Here is a 25,084-nt window from a genome sequence, read left to right as displayed (position 1 = left end):
CCTCACGCATCCTGGACACTCTCTCTTCCACCTTCTTTCGTCGGGAAAAAATATACAAAAGTCTGAGGTCACATACCAACCGACTCAAGAACAGCTTCTGCCCTGCTGCCATCAGACTTTTGAATGGACCTACCTTGCATTAAGTTGATCTTGCTCAACACCCTAGCTATGACTGCAACACTACATTCTGCACTCTCTCGTTTCCTTCTCTATGAATGCTATGCTTTGTCTATACAGCGCGCAAGAAATAATACTTTTCATTGTATTCTAATACATGTGACAATAGTAAATCAAATCAAGCGATTGCCTCTTAAAATGCCCTCTGAAATGGGCTTAGCAAGCCACTCAGTTCAAGAGCAGTTAGAGATGGGCAATAAATGCTGGCTCAGCCAGAGGCACCCACGTCCCACGGACAAATTTTTAAAAAGCTGTCCAGGTTTCATTGGAGCTGGAGGTTCCATGCCCCAAAGAAGGGAAAGCTATTCCTCCAGAAGGACCTGCCAGAAAGGCTCCTTTGATTTTAACCTCACCAAGGTGTCCTCCACATAGCCCAATCAAATCCTGACATGCCTCAGTACCCCTCACCTTGCCCGGTGGGGTTCACGAGCTGCTGGCTCTTGAATTGGGCAGCAGTGTATACATCGTGCTCATCATCCTTCGCCGGTTGGCGAACCTGGAAACAGCTAACTAGGCTGGATGAACCTCTCGTTGGAATGCTGAGCCAGTCCTGCTGCTGAAAAGTGCGGCTCAGGATCCCTATTTGGTCATGGGGCCGTGGTCTTGAGGCCCAGGGTATTTTAAGGTGTTGGATACAGTCGGTTTGAAGTCATACATAGTTTAGCTGTAAGTCTCTTGACTGTTAGAACAATTTAAAAATGCAGCAAAGAATATAAGATAGGAGCTATGTCCACACTTGCTGGTACACACTGCTCTGTCTGACCCTGAGTGTGGGCTACATGCCTCTTACACCACTGTTTGGGTACTGTACCCAATCCCACATTAATGCTATGTGTGCCAGACCCTTATACCACAATGGTAAAATCTTACCTCTTCTTTGTATCAGACTGCATGAAAGGCACTAGGCATTGTTGACTTTGTAGATTTTTTATGTTCACACTTAATTTGTGACTTTCATGTGCATGTCTTAATGCTTGGTTCCTTCAGGCCTGCCTGTTCACTTGTTGCTCGTGTTGGTTTAAAGTTTAGTGAGATTCATGTTGCATGTCACCTGTGGTTTAAAAGGGCCTTATCTTTAGACAGCGCCATTTGGTCCTGCTGATTCGATAGCAACCCGAAGGTTGTTCTTAGTTACTAGTTGCCTTTATCTGAGCAATGATCCTGTATGCTCCTCATCCTCAATTTGCAATTTAATGTGGTTTAGTCCTCATTAAAAATCTCTTTTGCATTGATACATCGTTGATTTGTTATTAGGGATATTTGAAACAGATTGTTCCTTTAAAAATACCCTCTGGAGTGCAGATTAATGTTGGACGCAGATGCCACATTCCACTTGTAAGCTGTCTTTCAGTTTGCACCTTGGAAGTGACAGTGAGGGAGACACATGCCATGCATAATCACAGGCTGCACATGATACAGGAACTACTCGTGAACTGCAATATCTTTCATCTCCCTTGGTCTCCTTGGTCAGGTTGATGGTTTGCAGGTTCTTTTAGTTGTGAAATGAAACACTTACACCCTGATTAAATTTGATACAAGAGATTTTGTATCATCCAGTGAGGATCTGACTGCCTGACCAAACATTATTGATCCCTCCTTCCCCAAGAATGTCAAACCAAACAATTAACAGTGTGATTACATTCAGGTCAGCAATTTTATGTTGCCATTTCTCTAAAGGATTCCTTTCCCCTAGTAGCTCACTAGCACAAGATGGTTAAGTATTTTGAAATTAATATGAGTGCCACAAAGGCTTAACTCTCAAAAACGGCTCATTAATTCCACACTCAGTTTGTTCTGTGGATTTACCAAATAAATAATAAGTACTTTAACTGGGGCGATACTAATATCTTTTTTTTTGTCATGTAGATGAAAGTTAATCATTCCAAAACAGATCTGTGTGACAAATTTCAGGTCTGCTTTTAGTATTCTCTCAGGTACAGGAATGCTGGTCAAACGTGCAAGCGATTTGAGTGGTTTGTGTTCAGGAAGGTTTCCGTGTTGTCTAATGTTGAATTTTACAACAGCATAATCTAAATGTATAATATCGACCCCCTTGTATCCACACTGTGTAGTGGAGGGAAAATTCAATTAGACCTGTCATTGGGCATGAAGATGGCAATGCGCAATTATCCTCCTCCGGATGGAAGAAGTGATGCAGTCAGCATGCAAACTTTCTGCTGCCTGCTCATTTCCATAACAGTGACATGTGGTGCAGTACTCAAAAGTACTGCAGAGTGGTTGCATGCTCAGCAGAGGCTGAGGTTCACAAAAGGCTAGCACCAAATAAAGATTCTTAAAGCCAGCCTGGCTGCAGGAGGTAGTGGAAGTAGCTGAAGCAAGGTTCCTGTGTCAGACAAAACTAGAGCACTGGAGCAGCAGCCTAGTGAACGCTCATAGGTTCTCAGTTGCAGCACTGGAGGCCTCAGTGCAGGAGGTAGAAAGGAGCAGAGAGAGGATATATATTTGCAGAAGGTCAAAAGCCCTAAAAGTGCACACTATGAAGGGAATGGGAACAGAGAGCCACAGAATTCAGCTACGCACACTGCTCAACCACCACATCCCCACCATGCATCCATCAACAATCTTGGAAATCAGAACTCACACATAACATTCAGATACCCCAACTCATTCTCACATACTCTCTTGTTCATTGTTTTGGCTTAAAGATGGCTGGAATGGTTGTCTGTTATGGGATAAAAGCATTGTGACTTTTGCTGGGATGGCAGTCATTCATCAACATGATGGGATAGGTGTAGTTGCATACCAACTACACATCCAGGGAAAGGAATCTTTGACAGTTTTAGTACTACTACCCATTGAGATGTGACAATCGCTGAGGCACATGTGTGCAGCCAGTGGCTCCCTACACCATTAGGAAAGCCTTTATCCTGGCAAAGTCAGGAGCTTGCTCCACTTGCTTCAGTCTATGAAGAGGGAAGACAATAAGGACCCTTCTCCAAGTGTACAGGCCCTTGGTGACCTTCCGAGTGCAGCAATCTAGAGCAAGCTGAGATGTGTTGGGAATGATGTCTACTCCACTCTGACAAATTCGCCAGTATAGAAACTGGGGCCATGATCACCTTGGTGACCACTGACCGTGCCATCCATAATTCTCTAACCGTCTCCTTGGTGAAGTGTAGCCTCTGCTTGCAGGTTCTGCTCCATGGTGACCATAGATGGGTAAGACCACCTTCAGAGAATCTTCCTCTTCCTCACGCTGTGAAGACCTTCTCCCAAATGCTGCCTTGTAGCCCAAGCTACAACCCAGTTGACAGGGGACAAGTAGGGCAATCAGAGGCCTTTCAAATAAGCCCCAATCCTCCCGAGGTCGGAATTTTCTGACCATTCGCGCAAGTGGGATTGTCCCATCTCTGGCCTCGCTGCAGCGGGAGCGTGGCATTATCGAGCGGTAAGATCGCCCCACAAAGTTCCAACACCATTCATTTCTGACTGAAAGAACCTTTTGTCAACTCATCTAACACTGCAGTCCTTTCACTCATTTTGCAACAATTAAATGTTTGTCGATAGCATCCCCACACTTGAAAATTGAATGTGTTGCTTTTAAGTAGGGCAAGTGCAGATTTCCTTGTTCATCTCTGCGTGTTTAAGACCGGGCATTAGCAGCACTGGCAAGTTAGGCACCAAATTAGCATTAGATGCTGACTGACATCTCGATCAGCCCGGTCTGCATACTTCTGACATGCGCACAGAATACTTGTACAATTACCTTTCAAACCATGGCGATGGGCTATGGAAGTGGAGTCCCAGCTGTTTTTTTTCCATCATCCTGTTCCCATAGCAGGGAAACCAGGAGCAGCCTGATTCTTTCAGACATGTCCTCACGGGCACCTATCCAATCTTTCCTCATTCACTTACAGTTTGCCCATCCTTCCAGTGTAGAACGATTGGCTGCATTTATTGACAGTGCCACATAGGGGGAGCACTTCTTGTACCTGTGCAGTCATCCTGTCAGCAACATCTTGCCTGGCTGCATCAGGGAATTGGCTTCTTAATTCTATAAAAGGTGAAACAAAAGGTAAAATGGCACCGTTGGCAGAATTAAGAGAGCAGAGTGAAGTCACACGTTAAAAATAAATAATGAACTAAGAAAGCCATTTAAAAATCAATAATAAATGAATCTTGGAATTAATCCAGATCGATCATGGAGCTGGTACTTATCAGCTCCACCTCAGACTATCAATTTATAATCTCTTGATGAGTTGGTAAAAATCAATAAAAACGCATTTTGAATAAAATATTTTTTTTAAAGAAAAAATCTATCTCCCCCACAGGGAGCTCAAACCCTTGACCCTGGGATTAAGAGTTACCTTATCTACCAACTGAGCTAGCTGGACTGTTTGTGGCAACTCCCTGCATTGTGGTAGTCTTGGGCTCTGGCATCAAAACAAACTTCTTTCACTGTTTTGATGGTATCACTGCCTTTTTGGCACATGTGCACAATTTGTGGCTGCACAAAGACTTTCAAACAGTGCCAGGAGTTACAGTAACATGACTTTTTTTTTGTTGGTCAGCTTAAAGTATTGTGTATTCATGCTTTAATGGTGTAATAACATTGGGCCAAGTGACACCCAAGTTGGAGTTTAGTCCTGCATTTATTGCATTCAGTGAGCACAACATAGGCCACGGGTCAACCCCCATAACAAGTTGTAAAATTTAATTTACCTTATCTGGTAATTTGGCAATGAAAGATCAACTGGCTCACTAATATCCTTCAAGGAAGGAGATGTGCCACCCATATGTGGTCGAGCTTAGACAAGGCTTTAGTCCATTACTCTGAAGTTGACTTTGAATGCCTTCTACATTGTAAAAATGCTCAAGTTTATAAGCAACATCAAAAACCCCACTATTGTTTCTTCAAGACATCTCAGAATTAATGACCAAAAGCAAAATACTTTGAAGGCCAGAAATCGGATCTGAAAGCAGAGTGCTGGAAGTCATCAGTCGACCTGGCAGCACCAGTGAAAAGAGGTCAGCTCTGCGACCTTTCATTAGAACCACACCCTGAGCACAAATTGAAAAGAAACGTCACAGTAATACAAATCTCAACACCCAAAGTGAACTTGGTTACCATTCTCTCTCAGTTCACTTGTTCAACTCGAAATGCGTCCTCCATGATTTGTTGCAATTTTTAGACTGGTGCTAGCTTTGTGCTGTGCTGTTAGTGATAGGTTCAATGATGCAACACACTCTTGGTCAGAGTCATCCGTTGGCATCAAGAGTGATCAGCAGTCAACCTAACCTTTTGATGTGGATTGGAGGATGAGTTAGATGTGGACAATCTCATAATGTCAGCCCTTTTCCTTATTGCATAGTTCGTTGCAGCGTATTGTTAAAATAATGGAATTATACAAAACCTGCCAATGAGGCAAGTATTTAAATAGTGACAAGATTTGAGACTGATTCGTTGAGAGATTGAGAGTGAAGTTTGAGCTAATCGTTCAGTTTTATCATTTTCACTGTGAAACCTGTGCAAAGAGAGGTTTATTGAGGTTAACTAGATTTATTGAGATTAACCCCAATGGTTTAGTTGGCAAATTCTTCAGGGCATGGTACTGCAACATAGGATCCCAACTTTGATTCCTGGGCTGTTGGGCCAGCAGCCATTTTGCTACATTTGGCCTCAGTGCCACTTGGCGAGCAAGGAGGAAGGTATTAACTACAGTTCCAGGTCCTGCTCACTGTTGAGTGATCTCTGTTGAGAACTGTATGCTTGTATATTCGGTGATATAGGGTTGGCTCAGCTGTCATACTCTTAAGCAGTCTAACCCACACCTAATTCATGGCCACTCACAAGCAGACAGTAAGTATCAGGGAGTATCAGCCAGCAAGAGTGAACTAAGTTCAGTAGGGGAAGGGGGAAACAAAACAACCAAAAGAAACCATTGTTTTGATTCTTTACCCACCTTCAAAGCTGGAAACATTTTCCGAATAAATTCATTCCAAGTCAAAATGGAAACATTCTATTTAAGCAATGACGTTTGATTCAATTGAAATTCTAATTTGTAAAGCCCTATTTTACCATTTTGATTCTAAGTACTGGGCGGACTTGAAACTGGGAGTGTTTCCAATCTGACTTTTAGACCCGTTCTCAGGCACCCCCATACGCACTTTGCCTGCAAAAATATCAGCGAGTCTGAATCGCACTGCACAAACCTGTGGGCGGGGCTTAACACACCTGAAACCCTGCAGCTGCGATCAGAACCTCCAACTGCGCATGCGCAGAAATAAAATGATAGGATGCGGCTTCCCTGCCTCATCGCTCCTGTACTGGATAATGCCTCTCTCGGGCCCCACAGACATTGCAGCAGCCCCACAACATTACTGACTTCCTTATATCGCCACCCCCTCCACCACCCAGACCGATCGTGAGGCCCTTCCTCCCTCCCTCACAGATCTCAGGCAGAGTGGCGGTGGACTCCTCCCCCAACCAATCTCAAGCAGCGAGCCGTCAGACCCACCTTCTGCGCCCCCCCCTCCCTCCACTAATCTGAAGCAGAGAACCGTCGGACACTCGGCATTTACCTCCTCATTAACTGGAGCGCCCGAATCGGACCTTTGTGGTGCATGGTTGTTTCGCCCCAATTCTGGACAGGTGAATGCAGTGGTAAAGGGAGAAGGGCCGGTAAGGTTGGGTGTGCAGCCCATTAAGTCAATTTAAATCCATTTTTGGGCCTTGGTAAAGGGGGAACCGGCGCAGAGGCGGGCGCGGATCGCGCTACTCGCCTCATGGCCGACTTTACCAAGTTTTCACGCCCGAAAACGGGCGCAACGCAATGGTAAAATTGGGCCCGTAAAGTCATTGATCCTTCATCTAAATACCAAATGAAAAGAGTAAAGATGAAGGCAAAATACTGTGGATGCTGGAAATCAGAAATATAAACAGAAAATGCTGGAAAGAATCATAGAAACCCTACAGTGCAGAAAGAGGCCATTCGGCCCATCGAGTCTGCACCGACCTCAATCCCACCCTGGCCCTACCCCCATATCCCTACACATTTACCCGCTAATCCCTCTAACCTACGCATCTCAGGACACTAAGGGGCAATTTTAGCATGCCCACTCCACCTAACCCGCACATCTTTGGACTGTGGGAGGAAACCGGAGCACCCGGAGGAAACCCATGCAGACACGAGGAGAATGTGCAAACTCCACACAGACGGTGACCCAAGCCGGGAATCGAACCCAGGTCCCTGGAGCTGTGAAGCAGCAGTGCTAACCACTGTGCTACCGTGCCGCCCAAACGCTCAGCAGACCTGACAACATCTGTGGGCGTTGATGTGGAGAGCAAAACAGAGTTGATGTTTTGAGTCAAATGATTCTTCTTCAGAACCCAAAGTTCCGAAGAAGTAAAGACAAAGATTTTCCTTTGCTTTGAACACCCCCATTATAATATTCTGCAGCTGTGTGATCCTGTGAGCCACAACAGTGTCAGGAATCTGATTTAAATATTAAACATTGTGGCAAATCTCACCGAGGCACCTTGTTTGAATCTCGTTTCACTTTGACATTAAAGTGGCATTTTGAAAAGAAAATTGAATGTTGGATGATGGCAAATGGAAGGGTTTTGTTCCCTGAGGGGCAAACTAATGCAAGAAATAATCAGGGATCGTATCTTTCGCTGCACAACTTTCTTTAGCAGTGACAGCATTCTCTGAGAGGAGTGCACTGCTACTTTTATACAGAAGGTTTATGTCCAGTAATATATAAACAATTCAACTATTTTACAAATCAACCAGCTTCTTGAGGAGCTGTAAAATGTGCATAACGCCTTCTGTACGTATTCAGTTTACAATCTGGGAATCGCTGAAACATTTTGGAATCCATTCTCTCCTATGACCTAATTTTCAAGAAGTTAATGGATAAGGATATGGCACATAAAAGCATTTCCCACTATAATGAGCTGTATTGAATATCACCTCAGCGAGGGATAATCCTATGTGCACAATGCTCGATTCTATTATCGTTTCCCAGTGCATTATTGGCCTCGGAGATGGAACAGCACATGTTCCCTCATGTATTAAATCATTAATGATGTAAACTTCAAAAGAAACAAAGCATGCAAAATGTATGCGTAAATACCAACTTGGTTCTGCTTGTTGCCTTTATTTTCCAAGATTTAAAATAGTCTCCAACAGAAAAAAAAATGCAATTCAAATCACTCCCCGAAGCAAATGTTTGCTTTTCCCTGTGTGAGCTTGTTAACAACCAAATTGGAAGAACCAGCTGGTCGCCACCATTTCTGAACTAACTCACTGCCTGGAGTTGGTCTGCTGGGCCAGTCTGCTCTGGGTCACTGATCCTGCTAGAGCACAGCGATTACCTCTTAATCTCCATGTTTTTCAGGCTCCTTTTACCTATCTCTTTCCAAGTTTCCACTCATCCTCATGCCCACCTGCTGCACAGCGTAATTACCAGAAGTGACTCATTGTGACTGCAACAAGGGAGGGTTTATTAACTAATGTATATACAAGTTAAGGGTCTGACCGAAAACTCTTGCACCGCTGTACTCTCTCCTCCTCTTTGGCTCCAACTGGAGGTGGTCCTCCTCCCAGGACATGTGCCCTTGTTCCCAATTGGTCCGGCTTCCTGTGCAGCCTCTTCGTAGGGGGTCAAACCTTAAAGGAGCCATGTTGTCATACTCCTCCTTGCCCCCACCACCCCCAAACTCTTGAGTTCACCAATGAGTGAAAACAAAAGAGAAACATTAGACATAGGCACACAGACATAATATCACATTTGAGTCCAAGGGAAAGTCCAATCACAAAGTCAATCAGTCTGGAGGCTTCTGAATTCTTGTGCAATGCCTTAACTCAATGCAGGGTCCTTCAGTTAGTAATAAATCCGGTCTGGCTAAAGACAAGGCAAGCTCATCAACTTAGTGTCGACATCTTCCCCCATGGCTTCTTCCTGCTTGGTTACAGAAGCCGGGAGCTGCCCAGGCTCAACAGGCCGCAGGTACTCCTGATTCCAAAGCTGAGACTCTTGAATCTACAGCAGGATGCACTTGTTGGTCCCCTGGTTCTGGCCCAGCTCTTTTCCTCAAATGATCCACATGTTTTTTTACACGGTGATCTTGTACTTCCAACAAGTACCAAACCGGTCCCATTAGCTCAGGCAAATCCTGGGCTGGTCCACCAGCATAATATCTTGCCAAGACTAGGTCACTGACCTCGGACGGTCTGTTTCTTCCAGTCATGGTGTTCTTTCTGGGAGGCTTGCCTAACCTCCAACCTCCCCGACAAATCTGGAAGTATCAAATCCAAGCGGGTTCGCAGGCGTTGTCCCATTAATAATTCAGCTGGCATAACCCCGGTGGTAGCATTTGGTGTAGTATTGTACAATAGCAAGTAACATACCATACATAAAGTTAATGGCCTATAAACTTGATTTTTTATTGAAGCTTTAAACATTTGTACAGCTTTCTCTGCCAAGCCATTCGAGGCTGGGTGATATGGGGCAGAATGAAAATGGCAGACCCCATTAGACTTTACAAATTGGCGGAACTCTTCAGCCATAGGGTCCAGCCCAATTACCTGGCCTACAAAGTATCGCCCCTTAAAAGGGCCATGTTACCACACACTGCTATTGTTGCTTCAAGATGTTTTCCATTACCTGTTTGTATTCAACATTCACAACCATTTTGGTTTCATCTTCGTGCCATTGAAGCTTTCTTGCTGAGGCCCGAATGTCATTGCTTTGTGTTTTATTTTCTGGCTCGTGGCTATTGAACAACCAGCAACAACTGTCACTCACTTCAACCATAATGCAGAAGCAGAGGGGCTCCCTCTTCTGTTCACCTAGCCCACGTGGAAATGAAACAAGTCAAACTTCATTTACGTTCACAATACAATTTATTTTCAAAATGGTTTAATTAAGCTGATTTCCCCCACAGCTGGTGAATAAATTATTTGCTGTGGAAAGTGAATTCAAACAACAAATGATAGAAATCAAGCTTCCTCTACATCTGTTTATCAAATAATTTGACACGATTTTTATCCTATGCCATCTTGTCATTGGGGCAAACATTGTCAAGATGCTTTCCAGTGTTCTGATTATCAAATTATTAAAAGTATTGCACTTTTACTCGGTTTTTGCAAAAGGTGGACTTTTTCTTCAGCAACGAGGGAAAGCAGTGAGTGAAATCTATGGAGGTGCAGGTTGTGCACTATCAGCTGAGGGGATATTATACATTTATACTATCTCATTGTATACCTGTGCTGCACAGAAATAATCTTTGCAGCTTACTGTTGATAAATGGACATTGCTCAACTGGCTACTAAGTGCACTGCCTCATGTTCTGAAACATTTGGACAAGAAGGTTTGAGATTTGATTGTGATCTGTAGTAAGTTGACTGATTGCAGCCAGGCTGGAAGTGTAGTTAGAATTTGCCTTAATGCCCTTAGGCAACGGTGAGACTTCCTAATCATGATAGCTACCCCAATAATCCTCAATGTGAAGTTCTTGTATGAGGATATTGAATGAGGATTGTACTGCGAATCATCCCCCCTGTTGAAGTGTAACTTTTTTCCTGCTAATTACTTGTAAAAGACAGACTCTACAAATTTGTTCTCGTCAAAATAACAAGCCTTTAATAACGAAGCTCTGCATGCAGAAGATGGCTAAGATTTGATGTCAGAGAGCAGTTGGTACAGCTGCTAATTCCTCCACCAAGTCCGCGCCTAGCGCCAGAAACAGTCCACAATTTATACAAAATCAGTATCAGGTTTTGTGACAAAGGCTTACGTGGGAAAGTGAGCAATAAAACAATTAGTAGCCACGTCAATACAAGTGGCATCTCAGCGTGACTTCGAGGCCCCTCGGTCTTATCAATAATAACATTATCTTGTCCTTTGAAGGAACAAAATGGTTTGGTGACTCCCTCACCTCCGACCTTATCTTGTTTATGTACGTAGTCCTAAAGTATTTCTCAAAACACCCTGAGATCAGGCCAGTTGGCCTTGTTGTATGTACGTAGTTCTAGGGCACTTGTCAAAACACCCTGAGGTCAAGCCAGTTGGCCTTGTATAGTTTTATTACTTCCCCTCCCTAAGATAAGCAGAGTCAGCCTTAGTTTAACCTTACTAGTTTGGGCGAGGGTCAAATGGTTTAGCAGCTGCTTTGTTCTGTGGTTTTTTGTTAGTATCACCTCGAGCAAGTAGCCACTTTTCCCATCATGCCATTATTAGTTTGTACTATATCACACCCGCACCACCCCCCACCCCAACACATTGGATCAATAAGGCACGTTGGTGTGCAGTTATGATGATGTGTTTCACAACAGTATATACATGACGTGCACATGAGTATTTGAATCTGTTGTGGAGGCCCCATCCCCCATGGTTAATGCTATGAAGAACGAGCATATGGGGGAGTCATCGGAAGCCTGCTTTTTTTTTAAACAGGTAAATGAAGATGCAACTATATGAAGGACCATAAGACATTAGTAATGGTGATGATACTAAGTCCACAGTAAAACCTCAGAAACTCACTGAAGGGATAGTATTCGATATGTGCCTTGCCTATAGCTGATGCTGCTGGTAACAGCTGTGTTCCTCTTGTTTGAATCGTAGAAACCCTACAGTGCAGAAAGATTTGGCCCATCAAGTCTGCACCGACCACAATCCCACCCAGGCCCTACCCCCATATCCCTACATATTTACCCACTAATCCCTCTAACCTACGCATCTCAGGACACTAAGGGGCAATTTTAGCATGGCCAATCAACCTAACCCGCACATCTTTGGACTGTTTGTTCCATGTTTTGCTCTGTAAATTGTCCAGAGCCAAATCTTCCCCTCCTTACTTTTTTAAATGTGGAAGCTGTCTATCTGTCTTCCTGCAGTATCTTTCTCCAGCTAACTCCATGACTGCCAGTTCTTGCAATCTTGGACTCAAGCTGTGGACCCTTCAAAATCATCCTGATCCACTTGTTCTCCAGCCAGACTGATTTGTGGAATGAAGCCTCAATACATTTAATGTTTAATTGTCTTGCTGGTTGCAAAACAAAGCAAAACTGTTTAGTTTATCATCCAGTTTTGTCAATAAGGAGGAAGCTGCAGCCAATAAACACAATCATTAACAACTTAATCATGCTCGGTCTACACTGTAATTAAAATAGCTTTTGGAGGCGTTACAGCACCATTTGTAAAATAGGATGAAAAAGTATATGAGAACTGTGATCTGCATATCAAAGGATGCAATGTCTTACAAAGAGAATTATGCACAATGTTTTATTCTGCTGTTAAATTGCAGCTGTGTGTAACTTGAATCAAGAGGGAAGGTGCTGAAAGCACTCAGTCTGGCAGGTCTGCCAGCAACTGGAGAGAGAGCGAGATAAAAGCCAGGAATTTCCATTCTTGTCTGCTGTGGGCATCATGGTGGGCATGAGCAGAAAATATCACGACAAGGCAAAGCTCAGCTTTATGCCATTGTAGTGCCATCAGGTCTCCAATGGCAGGGTACTTTTCCCGCTGCGCAACATCCAGAACATACTTTGCATGAATCTTAATGTCATGCCTGCTCATTAAATGGGGTGCTAGCTGGAATCATCCCCCCCACACTGGATCGATAGGGCATGTCAGTATGCAATGATACCAGCGTGTTTCACAACATCATATAAATGATGTGTACCTGGTGACATGTACTTCGCTTGGACCTTTGAGGCTTATTCGCCACCTTGCATTGCCCAGCACCCGTGGCAACTCCGATACAGCTTAAAGTTTATGAACGGAGTGGGAATGGAGGGATACAAAAGAATGGTCTAGTTTGGACCAGGGAGCGGCGCGGGCTTGGAGGGCCGAAGGGCCTGTTCCTGTGCTGTATTGTTCTTTGTTCTTTAAAGTTCAATGCAAGATTTCACTGCCAACACCACATCGTTTTCAGGGAGTTAACTGGTGAGGTTTTAACACGCCATTGGTAAGATTGAGCTAGCCTGCCACCCTCTCACTTAGCCACTGATGGGCTATAGCAGGCAATGCTGCTCCTGCAACAATGCAAGAATAATGTCCTGGACCAAGGTCTACACAGCGGCCACCAACCTGCCACTGTTCTCTTGATACATTGAAATGCCAGCATGATCACCTCAGACTGAATGCAGACAAACACCTCCATTGTTCATTTCAATCTGAGGAGTGCAGTTGACATCTCTTCCTGAAGTTCCCATGACAGTCACTGCATCTCACGTGACTGAGTTAGGATGGAGTTCTGAGGCGCATCATCTGACTGGGATTTAGTGGGATACTGGCCTCCAGCAGTACTCCGAGGACTGGCAACTTCTGATGTCCCTGCCGCCTCCTGCTATGGATCAGATTGTGCGCTGCTCTCACCAGATTGTGAACCCAAACTATCTCTATATCTAGGTTCCATTCAGCAGTGTCTCTCAGCAATGGTGGAGGGTGTGGTGAGCACTGTCGTCAGGTTCCCTATCCAAAGTGCTCTCAGAAACCTGAGATGAGGGCCTGGTTTGCAGATGTCCTTGGGCGCGTTCCAGAGTTACCTAGGAAAGAAAGCAGCGAAGGTTACTGCATGACAGAGGATTAAAAAGAGGACAAAGCCCTCACAGTGTCATTGACTGGAGGATGAGCTGGCATAGGACCCTCAATTGGGTACGCGCTGCCCACTTGCCCATTGCCATGGGCACAGTTGGCATTCTCCCCAGGCAGTGCAATGGCACATTCCTCAAAGAGAGTGAAGATCCTGATGTTGAACACCACACCCTCAGTTTGGTATCTCTCCCTGTTGTTGTGCATGAGCTTGTCCTGCAGAAAGAGAGATGGAGAGAATGTGAACAGGACACATGCCAAGGCAGATGGTAAGGATACCTGGCCTGTGAATGTAGTGAGTCGAGCCATAGATGGGATGAGGCCGCAAATTCAAGGGGATATAAGCCTGATGGAAATGTGAATGTGTGTGTGAGTGAATGGTGATGTCCCTTGAGCTGGCAGTATGAGAGATCAATGCGATGTGTTTGTGAGTTAAGAGCAATGAAACGATGGACTTAGCCTGGCGGCATGGACAAGATCATTCATAATCTTCCCGCACTAAGTGGCATACCGCTTGAATGAGATGTTGGCATTGACCATTTTTGCCACTGCCTCGCAAGCTGGAGTGGTGAGGTTGGTAGACCTGCAGCCAACATAGAGATAGAAGACAGTTTGGTGATCCTCCATAGTGTCCAGTAGGTGACTCAGGGAGGCATCACTATTGGCACCAAATTTGGCCACTCACATCTTCTTCAGTTTTGGGGCCATACCTCACCTGTAGGAATCCTGGTCTATAGATATAAAGAAGATTCTGCTCTGATGTGCTTTAAATATGCCGCCCGAGCAAAAAGTGGTGAGGTAACGTCAGGACGGGCGAATCCAGCCCTCTTTGCCAGAGATCCAGTGGGTTTCTTGTGGATGTATATTTAATTAGCTGGGAAGATACTATATGGCACGGAAGCCCGCCATTGCGGCCATCAGGAAAAATGACGTTTTCCACACTTTCCGTGCCACTTATTTCACAGAATGGAAAATTCCACTCAGAGTTAACGTTTTACAGTCTTTTTACCAGAACTGGGAAACATTAGTGATGTAACATGCAGGTTTTAAGCAAATACAGAGGTAAGGCAAGGGGGAAGAGAATGAATGAACAAGATAGTGAGCCTGTGAGGCAGGAGAGATTAAGTGACATAAGAGATGGTGGTGCAAGGCAAAAGGAAGTGGCAGTGGTACAAGTGATGAATCAAAGGTCACAGGATTTAATTAGTGGACAGATGAAGATCGATCCTTTTGAGCCCATTCTGAGCTCAATGAGAGAACAGTTTTTATGGAGATTGCCAGTAGCAACAAAAATTGCCCGACTTTCATTTTGTCAAATGGATGTTACTTGACTTGCGCGCTACATTTAATCAGCCTACGTGCGCCCAGTTAACTTGCTCAACTGCCCGCAAAAACCCAAAAGCTTCCTGGTCCACAGCTTAATTTACTCACTTTTTGGCTCTTCTTGGCCTGTTCAGCTAATCACCAAGTTCAGATACCAGACCACCTGGCTTTCCCAGGTACTTCTCAGATTCTTGAATTAATCCAACTCCTTAAGGGTGGCATGGTGGCACAGTGATTAGCACTGCTGCCTCACAGCTCCAGGAACCTGGTTTCGATTCCCGGCTTGGGTCACTGCCTGTGTGGAGTTTGCATGTTAGAACCATAGAACCATAGAAAATTACAGCTCAGAAACAGGCCTTTTGGCCCTTCTTGTCTGTGCCGAACCATTTTATGCCTAGTCCCACTGACCTGCACTTGGACCATATCCCTCCACACACCTCTCATCCATGAACCCGTCCAAGTTTTTCTTAAATGTTAAAAGTGACCCCACATTTACCACTTTATCCGGCAGCTCATTCCACACTCCCACCACTCTCTGCGTGAAGAAGCCCCCCCTAATATTCCCTTTAAACTTTTCTCCTTTCACCCTTAACCCATGCCCTCTGGTTTTTTTCTCCCCTCGCCTCAGCGGAAAAAGCCTGCTTGCATTCACTCTATCTATACCCATCAAAATCTTATACACCTCTATCAAATCTCCCCTCAATCTTCTACGCTCCAGGGAATAAAGTCCCAACCTATTCAATCTCTCTCTGTAACTCAGCTTCTCAAGTCCCGGCAACATCCTTGTGAACCTTCTCTGCACTCTTTCAATCTTATTTACATCATTCCTGTAACTAGGTGACCAAAACTGTACACAATATTCCAAATTCGGCCTCACCAATGCCTTATATAACCTTACCATAACACTCCAACTTTAATACTCGATACTCCGATTTATAAAGGCCAATGTACCAAAGGCACTCTTTACGACCCTATCCACCTGTGACGTCACTTTTAGGGAATTCTGTACCTGTATTCCCAGATCCCTCTGTTCAACTGCACTCTTCAGAGTCCTACCATTTACCCTGTATGTTCTTCTTTGGTTTGTCCTTCCAAAGTGCAATATCTCACACTTGTCTGCGTTAAATTCCATTTGCCATTTTTCAGCCCATTTTTCTAGTTGGTCCAAATCCCTCTGCAAGCTTTGAAAACCTTCCTCACTGTCCACTACACCTCCAATCTTTGTATCATCATCAAACTTGCTGATCCAATTTACCACATTATCATCCAGATCATTGATATAGATGACAAACAACAATGGACCCAACACCGATCCTTGCGGCACAGCACTAGTCACAGGCCTCCACTCAGAGAAGCAATCCTCCACAACCACTCTCTGGCTTCTTCCATTGAGCCAGTGTCTTATCCAATTTACTACCTCCCCATGTATACCTAGCGACTGAACCTTCCTAACTAACCTCCCATGAGGGACCTTGTCAAAGGCCTTGCTGAAATCCAGGTAGACAACATCCACCGCCTTCCCTTCATCCACTTTCCTGGTAACCTCCTCGAAAAACTCTAATAGATTGGTCAAACATGACCTACCACGCACAAAGCCATGTTGACTCTCCTTAATAAGTCCCTGTCTATCCAAATATTTGTAGATCCTATCCCTTATCACACCTTCCAATAACTTGCCCACCACCGGAACAACATGAGCCACTCTCCAATCATCCGGCACCTTCCCCGTGAATACTGACATTTTAAATATGTCTGCCAGGGCCCCTGCAAGTTCAACACTAGCTTCCCTCAAGATCCGTGGGAATACCCTGTCCGGTCCTGGGGATTTATCCACTCTGATTTGCCTCAAGACAGCGAGCACCTCCTCCCCTTTAATCTGTAAAGGTTCCATGGCCTCCCTACCAGTTTGCCCTATTTCCGTAGAAATGTTCTCCCCGTGTCTGCGTGGGTTTCCTCCGGGTGCTCCGGTTTGCTCCCAAAGTCCAAAGATGTGCGGGTTAGGTGCATTGGCCATGCTAAATTGCCCCTCGTGTCCCAGGATGTGTAGGTTAGATGGATTGGCGGGGTAAATATGTTGGGGATAGAGCCTGGGTGGGATTGTTGTCAGTGCAAACTTGATGGGCTGAATAGCCTCCTTCTGCACTGTAGGAATCCTATGATTCCTGCTTATTGCTGACTGTGAGGTGTCAATTCCCTTCCCCCATGTGAAGCAAAAATATATCTGCAGCTCCAGTTTATAAGAACTCATTCTTCAGGACACACAGAAGGAGCATTCCCACGGGGAACATCAGTTGGCAGTTACTTACATTAATGAGCATTCTGAATTAAATATTCTATTCAAATGAGAAGGAAAGGCACTCAGCATCTCTGGATTTTGTAGGGGTGTAAGGGATGTCACAAAACAATCAGTTTGAGTTTTCTTATGTAAGTCAGACCAATTAAAATTTGAATACTCTCTGTGATGACTCAGAAATGATGTCCATGATCTGAAACAAATGAAAACTGCAATATACTTTGTCTTAACATGATAACCATCTTTAATATTTATTCTCCCATGCAAATTAGCACTGCTGCTAATCATTAACAAGGCGTTGAGTTTATTCATTGCACTGCATTCAACTAAAAGTTGACATTGTCATGAATCACACTGGGCACCTGGAGGTTCTGTACCATGAAGAAACTAGACTTCCTATCTGCAGGGGAAGCCCTGGATTGAGAAATGAAGTAATTAATCTTAAATTGTATTGAGAAATGAAGTAATTAATCTTAAATTATATTCTACCTGTCCATAGCAAAGAACCGCTTGCTTTGTTTTGAAATAAACTAGTGAGAAAGATAATTTACGTATTTTCCACAGACAGAATGAATAAAAATGGATTTTCAGATTCTGTCCTGTTGAATAATGATAAAATTCTGCTGACTACATCCACTTTGAACAGACCCATTTGTTTTATTGTCTCATTTCTCACAAATATGAGTTCTAGATCAAAAACTAAATCTAAATATTGTGTGTATTCAAGCTATATAGGAAGGCAAATGAATTTGTCTTTAAATAGAGCTGAGAATTCTTTCAAATATGATTAGGATTTAAACAGCAATTGTCTTATTGGACTTTTATCATGGTGATTAAATTGGGCATTTACCAAGAGCAGAAAAGAAGGTTCAAACTGTTTAATTATTCCAATTCTATGGTAGCAATAATGCACATTGTCTGTCATAATGTCTTAATGTAATTTATTTTTGCAAGGCTAGCTGTTAAGCACTGGAAAGAAGGATGGTGTTGAATGAGCTATAACATGCAAGCTAAGTAACAGGATGATTAAATTATTTGCTCCATGTGATGTTGTAAGAAAAGAATGTGGTCAAAGATTCTTATTGTGCGTTTGAAAATGAGTTATAGCTAGAGTCTTTCTCCCTCCAGATCTGCGACAAGGAATGGCATTATTATGTTGTCAATGTTGAGTTTCCTGTGGTGACATTGTACGTGGATGGAGTGACCTATGATCCATACCTGGTGACGGATGATTGGCCGATCCACCCATCACACATTGACATGCAGCTAACAGTTGGAGCCTGTTGGCAAGGTAAGATTTTAAGTGGGCAAGCTGGGTAAAGGTTGGATTTACATTTTGATTTCAGTCCACATTAGCAAGAACTGAATGTGGTCATAGAGTTTTATTGAGTTAATTTATTTGTGTCACAAGTAGGCTTACATTAACACGGCAATGAAGTTACTGTGAAAATCCCCCAGTCGCCACACTCCGGCACCTCTTCGGGTACACTGAGGGAGAATTTAGCATAGCCAATGCACCTGACCAGCACCTCTTTCAGACTGTGGAAGGAAACCGGAGCACCCGGAGGAAACCATCATCACAAAAAAAATCGTCAGGATTGGGGGGGTTTTTTGAGATTTTTATTGGGAACAGAAGTTCTTGGGAAAATTCATTGATGTTCATCGCTCTTGGTATAATTGGCAACCAACACCTAAGAATCATTCATTTTGCAGTAGAGTACTTGAACCCCGGTTGTCATGTGGACAATGAAGGTTAGCATTCAAAGGGAGTGGGACTATAATGATTGAAAGATTGTTGATCAAGCTTTCATTCACAGTATTAAAATCATTTGTAGTTTAAGAAATTTGTATGTAGGACTATTACAAAAAAAGAGAGTTATTTTGATATTCAAGTGTGTGCCACCTGACAAATGTAGATTAAGTTGGTTTCTTGTAATGCTTTTTGATTCTACCATGGGATGGAAGTGTCGATCGCAAGGCCAGTATTTCTTGCCCATACCTTGCTGCCCTTTATTAACCAATTTTATCTAAATGGTTACCATAGTTGTTAAATGACCTTTATTCAGGATAGAGTCATAGAGGTTTACAGCATGGAAACAGGCCCTTCGCCCCATATCCCTCTATACCCATCTTACCCATGTAACTGTCTAAATGCTTTTTAAAAGACAAAATTGTACCCGCCTCTACCACCAACTCTGGCAGCTTGTTCCAGACACTCACCACCCTCTATGCGAAAAAATTGCCCCTCTGGACACTTTTGTATCTCTCCCCTCTCATCTTAAACCTATGCCCTCTAGTTTTAGACTCCCCTACCTTTGGGAAAAGATATTGACTATCCAGCTGATCTGTGTCCCTCATTATTTTATAGACCTCTATAAGATCACTCCTAAGCCTCCTATGCTCCAGAGAAAAAGTTCCAGTCAATCCAGCCTCTCCATATAACTCAAACCATCAAGTCCCGGTAGCATCCTAGTAAATCTTTTCTGCGCTCTTTCTAGTTTAATAATATCATTTCTGTAATAGGGTGACCAGAACTGTACACAGTATTCCAAGTGTGGCCTTACCAATGTCTTGTACAACTTCAACAAGATGTCCCAACTCCTGTATTCAATGTTCTGACCAATGAAACCAAGCATGCTGAATGCCTTCTTCACCACTCTGTCCACCTGTGACTCCACTTTCAAGGAGCTATGAACATCTACCCCGAGATCCTTTTGTTCTGTAATGCCCCCCAATGCCTTACCATTAACTGAGTATGTCCTGCCCTGGTTCAATCTACCAAAATGCATCACCTCACATTTATCTAAATTAAACTCCATCTGCCATTCGTCAGCCCACTGGCCCAATTGATCAAGATCCCGTTGCAATCGAGATAACGTTCTCCACTGTCTTTCTTCATTAACTCGTGTTAGATTCTGGCTATTGCATTTGATAACTGAGAAAACCTACCCATGTTTAATTTACGAGGTGGAGATGCCGGCGTTGGACTGGGGTAAACACAGTAAGAGTTTTAACCTGGTTTTGTTAAAACTCTTACTAATTTATGAGGGCCTTGCCTATAATCAAACGTCTATTGTATCTTTGATGCATGTAAGAGCTCTGTCACATGTTATTAGTCTGTCTGATTTATTGGGATGGTCAATTGGATGATTTACCACACCAGCAGTACCCATGTGTTAAAGAGGGTTAACATCAGATAAGACTGGGACCTAATAAGTGAAAGGAAGCAAAGCATACTACAACCGTGGTTAGAGTTTTGACATTCATTTGCTTATTAAAATTGGCACGTTAGTTTTCTTTCAAATTAGTCAGTCTTTTTTGGATGCATATTTATTGAACATTTGTTCACCTGCAAAAGCTTTATGTTTTCTTATTTACACCTCAACTAATTGGTTGAATGAAAAGTGTAAATGAAAGAATGTATTGGCATAGTAACAGATAGTTAATTAGCATTAGTAATGAGTTCTAATAGCTGTTCTGTTGTGAAGACACCAGTGTTGACAGAAGCATGTAGGATCTCTTGAACTTGTAAGGAATGTTATGGCAATGTACAGCTCTAGCTCTGGAGACTGATATTACAGGTTTGACATATTTGCTCCACATTGTAAAAAATAGATGATAAAAGGTGGTGTCAGAGTTTTGGGACTACAAGCTAATCAACAGTTTTCTGTTCAATCCTTGAGATTATTGCAAAATTGCCCAAATGTTGGGTGGGAACACTCTGACTAATAACAAGCAACAGCTCAGCTTTTAGTCTGAAGTGCTGAATGTGAGAATAATATCTGTAGCAAAGAAAAACAAAAACATAACAATATCACAAAATAAAGAATATAACAAAATAGAATATTGCAGACCAACAAGCCATTAAAACTTTTTAACATCAAAGCAAGTTGAACGGTAGCAATTTGAAATGTTTGCAAAGGCTTAAAGATGTTGACAGAGAAGTGGATCCCCTGAAGTCTCCTAAATGGGCTAGCCTCCCATACAATTGCACAACATAAATCCACTCCTAAAGGTAATAGTCCGCTTGCTTTGGCACGTCTGCAGATGCCAAAAAAAACCTACAGTTGGTCTCTATGTTCTTGGATTAGAGAGGGATAAAAATGAAAAACCTGCAAGGGTTCTCATTCAGATGGCTCCATGTGGGAGGTTCTGTCTGTTTTTTCTTTTGGATGAGGATAGAATTGGGCTTGGCTGTGATGAACCTTCTCCACTCCATCTATTTGACGATTATTGCTGAGAAAAGAGACATGTTGACATATCTCTTCAGCACAAATCCTGTACATTACATTACTATTTGATGATTGATAAGCTAATTCTCATGTTGACACATGAAAAAAGATCACCTGGGAAAGCACTGGAGCAATTGCATCCATTGTGGAACTGTAACCCAGTAGAAGAATAGGAAAGAAAAGGAAGTGACGAAAATACTTCCCTTCTACAAGGACAAAATAAACCTACGGACAATGGAAAAGCAACAACGGATTGAATATAATTTAGGAAGGGTATTAATCGTTGCGTGTACAAAATGCAATTAATCTCTGAAACTCAGTCTCAGTGTCTCATTCACAATGGCATTTGGTGCAACATCATTGTGATTGAACAAGACAATTGCAATTTAATTAAAAATAACAGCCATAAGTATCACAGTATGAATAATATAATTAAAAATAATTGAATTAACCAAGAGCTAAGTAATACATTTATGCAAGTCCATGTAAAGTACATCTTACCGAAAATACAGAAGAGAATTTGTATTTACTCTCTCTTACGCACGCACACACACACACGTTTGCTGCCTGTCTTTCTCGGACAGTTATTGATTGGTTGCTAATTTTAAAATGTCACACACGTGCAAGAATATTGAATTCACATTCACAGACAATACAATCAAGAGTCAATTACGATATGGGACTTTTTCAAATAAGGAGACATTCTGCAATCTCCTCTGTTGCTGTATTACTTCACGAGTCACAAGTGCTATTAAATGCTCTATGTTGAGAATTTTTCTATTAGATGTTAGCGTTATTATTTGAGGAAACAGGTTAGCTGTGGGTCACGAATTCCCTAGCCGCTTAATTCTCATCAGTTTGCTGTCTACGGACCTCTATTTGGTGGCTATTCTCTGATGGTGACCAATCGCTGCACAGCTAAAATTTCTTGCAGGCAGACATAAGTGAACTCTGGTGCTGAAAGCAGTTTTTTTTTATGATTTGGAACTTTACTTCAATTACCTAGCCACATATCTGGTTAAAATAAATATGTACATTTTATTAATACTATTAAAGTGTGAGCTAATATTTTAATTTGTACAACATGACATCTAACAAGACATTGATTCTGATCAATTTAAAATCTGTCTCAGTGAACAGTGGTGTTTGTTTGAATAAGGATTCTGCTGTTACAAATATTTAGCAAAATCCCAGGACATAATTTGCATCTTTATGAATATTTGAGTTCTTTAAATATATAAGGGACACAGAGACGCAAGCGGAGAGAGACGCAGGGGGAGAGAGAGACACAGAGAAAGCAAGAGAGAGACACACACATTGATGTGATTCACTGGGTTCATACATTATGAACAGCTTGTGCCCTGGATTTAAAGTTTTATTTCTTATTGCTGTCATTTCAACAGAACACTTCCGAGTGCTTTGCAAAGACAATAGTTAAGAACATAAGAACATAAGAAATATGAACGTTCAAAGACTATTTCCTCGGGTGGATGGAGCTATTACAAGGGGGCATAACTATAGGGTTCGTGGTGGGAGATACAGGAAGGATATCAGAGGTAGGTTCTTTACGCAGAGAGTGGTTGGGGTGTGGAATGGACTGCCTGCAGTGATAGTGGAGTCAGACACTTTAGGAACATTTAAGCGGTTATTGGATAGGCACATGGAGCACACCAGGATGATAGGGAGTGGGATAGCTTGATCTTGGTTTCAGATAAAGCTCGGCACAACATCGTGGGCCGAAGGGCCTGTTCTGTGCTGTACTGTTCTATGTTCTAAATAGGAGCAGGAGTAGGCCATCTAGCCCCTCGAGCCTGCCCCGCCATTCAATAAGGTTATGGCTGATCTGATAGTGGTTTAGTTCCACTTACCTGCCCACTCCCCATAACCCTTAATTCCCTTATTGATCAGAAATCTATCTACCTGTGACTTAAACATAATTAACGAGGTAGCCTCCACTGCTTCAATGGGCAGAGAATTCCAGAGATTCACTACCCTCTGAGAGAAGAAGTTCCTCCTCAACTCTGTCCTAAACTGACTCCCCCTTATTTTGAGGCTGTGTCCTCTAGTTCTTGTTTCCTTTCTAAGTGGAAAGAATCTCTCTGCCTCTACCCTATCGTGCCCCTTCATTATCTTAGATGTCTCTATAAGATCTCCCCTCAGCCTTCTAAACTCCAACGAGTACAGGCCCAATCTACTCAATCTCTCCTCATAAGCTAACCCCCTCATCTCCGGTATCAATCTGGTGAACCTTCTCTGTACTCCCTCCAAGGCCAGTACATCCTTCCGCAAATAAGGGGACCAAAATTGCACACAGTACTCCAGTTGCGGCCTCACCAGTACCTTGTACAATTGCAGCAAGACCTCCCTGCTTTTATACTCCATCCCCTTCGCGATAAAGACCAATATTCCATTTGCCTTCTTGATCACCTGCTGCACCTGCAAACTTGAGTTTTTGTGATTCATGCACAAGGACCCCCAGGTCCCTCTGCACAGTAGCATGTTGTAATTTTTCACCATTTAAATAATAGTCCATCTTACTATTATTCCTTCCAAAGTGGATAACCTCACACTTATCAACGTTATACTCCATCTGCCAGATCCTCGCCCACTCACTTAGCCTATCCAATCTCTCATCAGACTTTCCACATCCTCCACGCTATTCACTTTCCCACTCATCTTCGTATCATCCGCAAACTTTGTTACCCTACACTCGGTCCCCTCCTCCAGATCGTCTATGTATATGGTAAACAGTTGAGGCCCCAGCACCGATCCCTGCGGCACGCCACTAGTCACCAACTGCCAACCAGAAAAGCACCCATTTATTCCAAGTCTCTGCTTCCTGTTAGATAGCCAATCCTCGTGTACCCTAATCTTCTGCAGCAACCTTTTGTGAGGCACCTTATCGAACGCCTTCTGGAAATCCAAAAACACCACATCCACCGGTTCCCCTCTGTCAACCGCACTCATTACATCTTCATAAAAATCCAGTAAATTTGTCAAACACGACTTTCCCTTCATGAATCCATGCTGCATCTGCTTGATCGAACCATTTTTTTCCAGGTGTCCTGCTATTTCTTCTTTAATGATGGATTCCAGCAATTTCCCAACAACGGACATTAAGCTAACCGGCCTGTAGTTACCCGCCTTTTGTCTACCTCCTTTTTAAAACAGTGGCGTCACATTAACTGTTTTCCAATCAGCCGGCACTTCCCCAGAGTCCAGCGAATTTTGATAAATTACAACCAATGCATCGCTATTACTTCTGCCATTTCTTTCAGTACCCTGGGATGCATTCCATTCAGGCCCGGGGATTTGTCTACCTTTAGTCCCATTAGCCTACCAAGCACTACCTCTTTAGTAATAGTAATCGTTTTAAGGACCTCACCCCCTATAGTCCCACGACCATCAATTTTCGGTAAGCTATTTGTGTCTTCTACCGTGAAGACCGATACAAAAAACTTGTTTAAGGCCTCGGCCATTTCCTCGCAGGGACTAG

General features: G+C 43.1%; 1 protein-coding gene across 1 annotated transcript in view; it reads left to right on the top strand.

Moving 5' to 3' along the window:
• clstn2a (calsyntenin 2a) overlaps window positions 1–25,084 on the top strand; it is a 253,987-nt gene that overhangs the window by 181,742 nt on the left and 47,161 nt on the right. Inside the window, exon 10 of the mRNA XM_078210106.1 lies at window positions 18,485–18,647. Coding sequence (XP_078066232.1) covers window positions 18,485–18,647 — 163 coding nt within the window. The remainder of the gene's footprint in view (window positions 1–18,484; window positions 18,648–25,084) is intronic.

The sequence above is a fragment of the Mustelus asterias genome, chromosome 3, assembly GCF_964213995.1.
Source record: "Mustelus asterias chromosome 3, sMusAst1.hap1.1, whole genome shotgun sequence".
In the NCBI taxonomy this organism is placed as follows: domain Eukaryota; kingdom Metazoa; phylum Chordata; class Chondrichthyes; order Carcharhiniformes; family Triakidae; genus Mustelus; species Mustelus asterias.
The sequence above is the reverse complement of the archived record's forward strand: the minus strand, read 5'-3'. Positions and strand labels throughout refer to the sequence as shown.